This window comes from Temnothorax nylanderi, unplaced genomic scaffold (assembly GCF_030848795.1).
Source record: "Temnothorax nylanderi isolate EJ_2023f unplaced genomic scaffold, tnyl_v1.0 TNYL_tig1234_pilon, whole genome shotgun sequence".
In the NCBI taxonomy this organism is placed as follows: Eukaryota; Metazoa; Arthropoda; class Insecta; order Hymenoptera; family Formicidae; genus Temnothorax; species Temnothorax nylanderi.
Window position 1 is genome coordinate 16197 of NW_027250296.1, and position 9996 is coordinate 26192.

Here is a 9996-nt window from a genome sequence, read left to right on the forward strand (position 1 = left end):
TACTATAGAAATTTCTAATAAAGAATTCTTTGTAAGCCCTTAGATAAAAAAATTTGTTTTCGAGAATGGAAGAGTAAAGGCATAGAAAAGCTTTCACCGAAAATTTTCACGCTTTCATCGGTAAGGGAGAGTGGGTAGAGAGTGGGGAAAGCCTCAAATTTGTTAACCAATATCCTAGCTTGACAATTTTTGACTCACCTTTATTCTAGATGGTTTTGGAAATATTTCCAACTATAAATAGCCTGTAACACCATAGCTAAGAGTTAGTTCTTACTTGTCCGATCTTACTGGAGTCGTCTTGTACGCTCTTAGTCAGTCAGTCAAGTGTAGTGCTTCGAAAAAATGTCTCTCCGTGTAATTTTAGTGGAGTTTTTTAAAGTGAGTTGCAATTTAAGCAATCGCTTAAATGAGCAACGCGAGTTTGTAGAAGCAGTGTCAAACGACGAAGAGTCTAATTACAGACTATTCGGACGTTTCGTGGATGGGTGTAGCAATACCTTGTTATGTGTGATGAACGAACTGGGTTACTGTGGAAGAAATGAAGCATTGGTGAACATTATTTTAAATGAAATAGAAACGCGCATAGCTGTTGGCCACGTGGAAGAAGACGCAGGAAGAGGCCATATAGCAAGATTCCTGCGTCGTAACGGAGGAACAGGTAAGTGTTAGAAATAAAAATTGTACCTTAAAATTTTAATATAGCGGAGTTTATCATTAAAATTTAAATTAATTTAATAGTGGAGAACCGCATTGCCGTTGTCCAACCGGTCCGAGGAGGACAGAGACGTCGAGCGGAAGAGGACATTGCTGAGGAGGCAGTACCAGCACGTAAGTTGGAAATAATAAAATTAATTAATTATTAAAAATAACGATTATTATAAATATTAAATTTTATAGGAAGAGCTAGATTCGCGGCACCACCACCCGCAAACATCCCCGTCATCGATTTATCTTCTGGTAAGAGACTAATAATAACACGTAAAAGCTAACTCTTGCAATATTAGTATAATAAAAAATATAATTTATACTGTTTTAGATGATGATGATGAAGAAGAAGTAGAACAAGAAGAAGAGGAGGTGAGAATTGTGAGCTCACCCGATTCGGCCGTGTTTACGCCTCGTAAGTTTCAAAAAATAAGTTAAGATAAAAATTTAGCAGCGAATAAAAGAAATAACCGAAATGTTACATTTTACCAGGAAGGGAAGAATCGCAATTAGATGATGATGTTTTCACTCTGGGCATCGACGAGGTGATCGACCGAATATTAATGGAATCCGAGGAGGAAGAGGAGGAGGAGGAGGAGGAGGAAGAGGAGGAAGCACAAGAACAAGAACAAGAAGAAGTTCGAAACGCAGAAGAGCCGCAGCAAGATACGCAGGAGATGATGGACGAGGTGGAGGAGGAGGCGGAGGAGGAGGAGGAGGAGGAGGAGGAGGAGGAAGAGGAAGAGGAGGAGGAGGAGAGTGAAAATAATATTAATAATATCGATGATGATATTAGCGATTCCGATGACGATAACGACGACGACGATGACGAGAGATACGCACCTAACGAATATGAAGGTAATAATATTTCTCTATTATATTATATTTTTATTTCCGTAATTTATTGATCTAATCACAAGTAATTATTTCTGATTAGATGTTTCTTACTCCCCGGTTCGACCTTTGTCTCCGGAAAATGAATAAGAGACAAAGATTTAAAAAGATTTAAAAAAAAAAGAAGAACACCGACCTACGCTACTGATAAAAGCAACTAAAGGTGAGTTACCTTAGTATGCTCTATCGCGGTCGTAAAAAATTTTAACTCTTTAAACTCAATATAAATCAATATTATATGAGACTAAGTTTTTTAATTTTTTCAGTACAGTCGGGTGGAGGAGGTGCGGACCGTCCTACCGTTGTTGTTGCTCCGAACACTGACGATGATGATTCGCAAACGCAGAGTGCTAGTGGGGAGGAGGAGGGGGAAAATACTGCTGATGCTACCGACGCTGACGGATCTCAGTCGCAGAGAGTCGGACAGGCGGAGGAGGGGGAAAATATCCCCGTGGAGAGGGAACAAGAGGAACATCTGGTACAGTCACGTCAGCAGGATCGCCAGGTCGGACAATTTAATTATATAGATTTAGTGGCAGAAAACGCGCGTCAATTTAGAAATTTCCGGATACTCGGTAGGGAGGCCAGTTTTCGAGTACGTCCGATACCCGTAGGCGAGGATACCGTGCGTTGGCTAGAAAACGCGTTCCGCGAGATTCACGCGTATGCGTTACGTACGACTGGGCCGGGAGATTACGTCGGATTATCGTTTGAGTCGGCGGAACTAACGCACGGTCCGGCGGGGCTATCGTTTCGCCCGGTACGAGACTTAACTCCCGAGAATATATGGGATCTCGTGAGCTCGATCGCGCAAAGTAACGGGGGAATAGATATCGCGCAAAATTTCGACGTGCGCGTTTTCAACGTTGCGATGCCAGTGGGGCGTGGGGGTGCGATAAACAGGTTAACGGCCATCACTAAGCGGTCAATTTTAGATCTCGGGAATAGCGATAATTTGTGTCTACCTCGTTCCCTCGTGTTGGCACGAATTTATCGCGAGCGCGGAAATCTACGTACGGGAGTGTTGCACGACAGGTGGAATACCGTAAGATGCCGGACTTCCGCGCTTCAGCGTGAATTAGCGTTGGAGCTGGTGAGGAACGCCGGTGTTACGATACCCGAAGACGGGTGCGGAATTCCGGAGATCGCGCGTTTTCAACATTTTCTCGCAAATGAAAATATAGCAATAATCGTATATAATTCCAACAACTTTGGTAGAGGCGAGAATCCTTTGTACGACGGCGCCGAATTACTCGCCTCGTTAGAACGCGAACCTACGTGTCGTTTAAATATTATGTATTACGAGCGTACGCACCATTACAACCCGATATTGAATTTGAATGCTGCCGCCGGTACTCAAAAAGAATTTTGCGTGTCGTGCAACACTGCGTATCGTAAAGACAGAGGACATCGCTGTTCGAAAAAATGTCCGCGTTGTTACGCCACTCCCTCGTGCGAGAATCCCGAAGTAGAAATTGTCAGGTGCGCGGCGTGTAATCGTGCGTTTTTCGGAAATTCGTGTTTCGAACGTCATCTCGCGCAAAAATCTTACGACGGTAAATCGCTCGCGAGCGTCTGCAGTTCCGTGAAGATTTGCGATAATTGCGGGCGATTCGTCAAGAGAGGTTCGCGACACGAATGCGGCGTTTCGTATTGCAAGACGTGTTGTTCGTTGCAGTCCGCTAATCATTTATGTTTCATGCGGCCTCTTCACCGTAATGCCGAAGTAAACGAAGACCCGGGCGAGGGTACGAGTACTACGTTGGCACGGGGAGAGCGGGTAGCGCCTGCTAACGAAAATGTCGGCACGGAAGCAACGAACAAACGTAGCAAAAAAGAACGCGTCGCATTCGTGTTCTATGATTTCGAAACGCGTCAAGACGAGACGCTCGAGGGTACGGAGAACGTCAAAGTTCACGTACCGACTCTCTGCGTTGCGCAACAGATTTGCGAAACGTGTGCCGCGATAGACGACATGTCGGTGCAATGCCGTTGGTGCGGAGTGCGCGAGTTTGTATTTCGTCGCGATCCTGTACAAGAGTTCGTCAATTTTGTAACGCGAACGACGAAATGTTACAAAAAAATTATTTGCATCGCGCATAATGCGAAAGCGTTCGACGCGCAATTTATTCTAAAGTATTTAGTTGAAAATACAGAAATGACGGAACAGCCACAAGTAATTTTAAACGGAACGAAAATTGTCGTGATGACGGTCGGACATACAAAATTTATCGATAGTTTAAATTATATGCCGATGAAATTATCAGAATTACCTAAAGCTTTCGGGCTACAGGATACATCGGATAAAGGCATTTTTCCACATTTGTTTAACACCCGCGAAAATCAAGATTATATCGGTCCGATACCCGACACACGATATTTTTCTCCCGAGCATATGAAAGCGGAAGAACGCGAACGGTTTCTTTCGTGGCACGCGGAGATGACGCGTAACAACTTCATTTTTAATTTTCAAAGTGAAATTATTAAATATTGCCGTAACGACGTGGATATTCTTCGACGCGCGTGCATGGCTTACAGAAAAATTTTTTTGGAATGCGGAAACGTGTGTCCGTTCGTGGAATGCACGACTATCGCCTCTACGTGCATGAGAGTTTTTCGCAAAAACTTTCTGCGCAAGGAAGAGATAGGAGTCATTCCTGCGAGGGGATATAGATTCGTCGATAATCACTCGCGCAAAGCTCTACAGTGGTTAGTGTGGATGGAGCGCGAGCTCGGACATCCCATAATTCACGCAGGGCGGGGGCGCGAGCATAAAATCGACGGCACGCGCGTTGACGGATATTACGAGACGCCGACTAATGACGACGACGACGACGACGACGACGAGACGCGACGTTACGTACTACAATTTCACGGTTGCTTTTGGCACGGATGTCCCACATGTTTTCAGGTAAATCGCGATAAAACGCCTTCGACCGCAAATCGCGAGGACACGATCGACGCGCGCTACGAACGAACACTCGCGATGACATGTCGTCTCCAAAGAAAGGGGTACCTTGTGACGGAGATGTGGGAGTGCGCTTTCGACCGTGAGTTGCGAGAAAATCAGGCGATGAGGGATTATCTAGAAAATCATCCATTATTGAAACACGCGCCTCTCGATCCTCGCGACGCGTTTTACGGAGGACGCACGGGAAACATCGCCACCCGTCGCGAAATTCGGGGTACGGAGAAAATACGTTACGTGGACGTATGCTCTCTGTACCCGTACGTATTGAAAACCGGTGCTTTTCCGATCGGTCACCCCGATATTTTTATCGGCGAAGAATGCCGAGCGTTAATCGGAACTGCGCCGAACTATAATTTTGATTTGCTCGAAGGTCTCATCCGATGTCGAGTACTTGCACCGCGCGATCTTTTTCACCCGGTACTCCCATATCGCGTACGCGGAAAATTATTGTTCGCGTTATGTCGTAGTTGCTGCGAAACGTTCTCGCAGGCCGCGTGCACTCACGATAACCCCGCCGATCGTGAATTCGAGGGTACTTGGGTATCCGTCGAATTGCGCAAAGCCGTCGAGAAAGGTTATCTCGTGACAAAAGTAAGCGAAATATGGCAATATAAAGTTGCGCGATATGACCCCGGTACTCGGCAGGGCGGTTTGTTCGCCGAATATATAAATACGTTTTTAAAATTAAAACAAGAAGCTAGTGGGTGGCCGAGCGATTGTCATGATGACGAGGCGAAAGAACGATACCTACGGGAATACGCGGAAACCGAGGGTGTTGTTCTCGATAAGAACAATATCGTCCGGAATCCTGGCCTGCGCTCGGTCGCGAAACTCTGCTTAAATTCTTTCTGGGGAAAATTCGGCCAGCGAACCAATTTGCCTAAGACCGAGGTCGTGAAATCTTGTCAGCGTTTCATGACTTTGCTCACGAGTCCCGAGCACGAGATAATCGACATATTACCCGTTAACGACGAGGTGATATATGCTTCGTGGCGGCTACGAGATGAGGCCGTCGTGGCTTCCCCATTGACAAATGTCGTGATCGCGGCGTACACGACGGCACAAGCGCGCTTAAAACTATACGAATATTTAGAAGCATTAGATAGGCGCGTTTTATATTACGATACCGACTCTTGTATATATTTAAGTACAGGCGATCCGAACGAGTACGAACCGCGCACCGGTAACTTCCTCGGCGACATGACGGACGAGCTCGAGAGCTACGGCCGCGGCACCTATATCGAGAAGTTCGTGTCGGGAGGGCCAAAATTCTACGCTTATATTATTCGTACACCGGACGGACGTACTGTAGAGTCGTGTAAAGTAAAAGGTATTACTTTAAATTATAAGAATTCTTTAGCTGTAAATTTCAATAGTATTAAAAACTTAATAATACAAAGAGAGAGAGAGGGTAGAGGAGAGGAGGAGGGAGGAACGTCGTCGGCGGGGACGGCAATAAATCTGCGTTTTAGTGCAATTCGACGCACCGCGTTTCACGACATTATAACTCGCGAAGAAACGAAAACGTGTGCACCAGTATTGGTAAAACGTAGATTTATCAATAATCGTTATTCACTTCCGTACGGTTACGTGGAGTGAATAACTTTTTCTCCTTCTTCTTCTTTATTTTTAAGTTAGGCTAACACGTTTTCTGCCACATTAGGGTAAAAAAAGAAAAATGTTTTCGTATTATATTGTAAAGTTTTTTAATTTTGTAAAAATAGTTGTAAGTGTAAAAGGATTTTTGTACATATGTAACTAAAAATATAATGTAGCGATATGTAAATATATTCTGTGTGTGTGTGTGTGGGTGTTTAAATATAAAATTTCTTGAAATTTTTTTTCTTTTCTCAGAAAATCTAAAAAAATAAATAAAATATTTTCACATTTAAAGCGTAAATAGTTGCATCATATAATTTCATCCCCTCCCTTTCCCCGCGCTTATTTTTTCTCACAATTTTTATTCTCCGCCCGGAGCATCGCGTACAAGCTCGTCGATCGCGATGCTCTCGCTGCGGAATCGTAATAAGCTTGTAAGACATGGATAAGCTTATGAGCACCGCGGCGCGAGAATCAGCTGATCGACGGCCGCGGTGATGTTCGCTCGTGCGAGCGTTTGCGGGGGTACGCTGGTGCGCGCGTTCGCCGCCGCCGCCGCCGCCGCCGCCGCCGCCGCCGCCGTTGATTAGCTTATTTCCCCTCCCTCCCCTCTACTCTTCAAATTATTCTTTTTGAAGTCACGCGCGGAATTCGAGTCAATCATTTCGCAAAATGGACGTGCGCTGGAAACATCCCTGGACGTCGATCGTGTGTGGACCCACCGGTTGCGGGAAGACGATCTTCGTGAAAACCTTTCTCCGACAATTATCTCACATGTCCGACGTACGTTTCGAGAGAGTTTTGTTTTATTACGCGGAGTGGCAGGAGGCTTATCGTCAATTACAATACGACGCGCGCGAGGAAGCAGTGCCGAAGAAAAAAAATATAATTGAATTTCGCGAGGGATTGCCACGTCCGGAAGATTATTCAGCCGATCCGCTTTCCCCAAAATTGGTGATAATCGACGATCTTATGAGAGAATCGTCATCGTGCGACGCGATCGTGGATCTCTTTACCAAAGGCAGTCATCATAAGAATCTCAGCGTAATTCTCATCTCGCAAAATCTTTTTCATCAGGGACGCGGGCAACGCGATATATCGCTCAATGCAAATTACATCGTAGTTTTCAAGAATCCTCGCGATCGTGCGCAAATTCGTCATTTAGCGCGTCAAGTCTTTCCCAATGATCCAAAGTTTCTAGAAGAGGCATACTACGACGCCACGTCGAGGCCGCACGGGTATCTACTACTCGATCTGAAACAATCAACTCCGGACGAATATCGTTTTCGAACGTGCATCTTTCCCGACGATACGGCACATTTCGTCTACGTACCGCGTAGATCATTTTCCAACGGTTACGTATAAAAGGCGCGCACTAGCGCTCGCGCTGGTCAGTCGTGTCAGTTTTCTCGCGATGGAAAAGAAGGAAAATAACGCGAAATCAGACAGAGCGACGAAAAACGCCAGACGTTCGATCGGAAAGAAAAATATCTGTCTTCTCGAGGCGTTGCTGTATTTGAACAAAAATCAACGCGCAACCTTCTTACGGACCGCAGACGATAAATTAATACGGTGTATCGGCGAATGCGCGTTCAACACGCTCAAAGGTAACGTGCCGCTCGAGCGACGTGAAAAAAATCGATTGAGCAAATACAAAGCGACACTGCGTCGCATCGCGTCAAAATGCTGTAATTTGAAGGATAAAAGAAAGCTGATGGTACAACGAGGCGGATTCTTATCCTATATTATCGGACCTATATTAACCGCCTTACTGTCGCGGATTATCGGCGGCGGCGGTAGAGATTAAAAGGGCGCGTTATGGAAAGGGCAAAGAAGATGGTTTTGATCACTACGGAAAATCTCGAAAGAATGCAGCGTCAATTATCGCAACAAAACGCTCCCCCCGCTGCGTTTGCCGTCGTCGGTAGCGAACGAACGATGGAAAACAGCGAAAATTCGGAGAACGCAAATATTACCGTGCGTACACCCGGGACACCTCTATCGCGACTCGATGAGGAGATGGGTCGCATTCTTAATTCACCCTTGCCACTCGACGTCGGGGAGAAATGGAAAAAATATAAAGAGGCACTTTGGCGATATCTTCACTTTGTTCGCGTAGCGCGAAAGCGAAATCGGGACGCGCGCAACGATGAAAAAGACGAAAATGTGGATAGCGATATTCGCGTGGTCCGTGACGACAACGACGACGACGGTGACTACGAAACGACGACAACGCGTGATCTCGAATCGACTTTACACTCTAACGGTATTATGGCGAAAAATGACGTCGCGGCAGCCGCCGCCGCCGCCACTGCCGTCGCGTCGAACGATCGTAATTTTGATATGTCGAAAAGCACTAAAAGAATACTGGATAGCGTGCCGAAAACTTATCGTCCGAATGCTCGTTTGCTGTTAAAGTATTTATTCGATAAAGCAGTTCCGAGTAGAATTAGCTGGAACGAAGATGGAGTCGTGACTATAGACGGCAGCGTTATAAAAGATTCGAATATCGACGACCTGATAAACGAGGCTATGCGCGAAAGAAAAACCGTGAAAGCAACGGGGAGACTTCAGTTCGCACGTTTACTTCGCGTCTTAAACGTCCCCGCGGTACTGGTGAGAAATAAGGTATTATTAACCGCTACTTCTTCGAATATCTCGACATTTCAACCTCCCAGGAGTTCCACACCGATAGAGACACCGAAAAGTAGCGTTGATTCGCAGCAGGCGAAGAAAAAACGCTTACTCGATTGGAGTAAACAGAAATGACGGAACTTGAAAAATTCTACTACGATCCGCGACATTACGCTGGCTATTCGGCAACGGATAATCTGACTCGCGCCGCTAAACCGAATTTCTCCCGTAACGAAGTCACGCGCTGGCTCGAAACGCAAGACGCTTACACGTTGCATCGTCCATCGCGCAGAAATTTCCACGGTTGCATTACACCGTGACGAATATCGACGATCTGTGGGAGGCCGATTTGATCGAGCTCCGAAATCTCAAAAGTTACAACGACGGATATTCGTATCTTCTGGTGATTATAGACGTGCTTAGTAATATGCCTGGGTAGAACCGCTACGAGACAAAACGAGTAATCACGTGACGACGGCTTTCCAGCTCGTGCTCTCGAAAAGTGACGGGCGCGTACCGGTATACCTACAAACGGACAAAGGTAAAGAATTTATCGGGCGTCCGTTGCAAAAGTTTCTGGAAGAAAACGACATTCGTTTTCGCGTAGCCCGTAATCCGGATATCAAAGCTTCCGTCGTCGAGCGTTTCAACAGAACGTTGAAGGAACGAATGTGGCGCTATTTTACGCATAAAAATACGCGGCGCTACATCGATGTTTTGCAGGATATCGTAAGCGCTTACAATCACACCCGTCATTCCTCCATCAGAATGCAGCCGGCTGTCGTTACGAGAGAAAACGCTCGTGTCGCGCGCGAAAATATAGTTCGACGATGGAGGACGAGCGAAAAGATGAAACGCGCACGAAAAGCTAAATACAGTGTCGGAGACCTCGTTCGCGTCAGTAGAACAAAAGCTACCTTCGAGAAAGGATACGAGGCGAGGTGGAGTGAAGAGATATTTCGAAATTCACCGCGTTCTCGAGTGGCGAAAACCACGCGTGTACGAATTGAGCGATTTAGCAGGATGAAGTCATAGACGGTATTTTTTACGAGCAGGAATTAGCTAGGGTAGAGAAAAACTTGCAGGAAGAAGAGTTTATCGTCGATCGCATGATAAAGACCAGGGGGCACGGCGCTAATAAACAGGTGTTAGTTAGCTGGCGCGGTTATCCCAGCAAGTTCGACTCTTGGATC

The 9996-nt window shown here is 45.9% G+C and overlaps 1 protein-coding gene across 1 annotated transcript; it reads left to right on the forward strand.

Moving 5' to 3' along the window:
* The first annotated feature begins 6841 nt into the window (after positions 1-6841).
* Positions 6842-7611, forward strand: LOC139787006 (uncharacterized). The gene has a single exon (XM_071726099.1). It carries the CDS (start codon positions 6842-6844, stop codon positions 7532-7534), a length of 693 nt encoding a protein of 230 aa, XP_071582200.1. The 3' UTR covers positions 7535-7611.
* The last annotated feature ends 2385 nt before the right edge of the window (positions 7612-9996 follow it).

Excerpts from the sequence above, each read along its gene's own strand:
- LOC139787006 (XM_071726099.1), top strand. The coding sequence starts at position 6,842 with ATGGACGTGCGCTGGAAACATCCCTGGACGTCGATCGTGTGTGGACCC.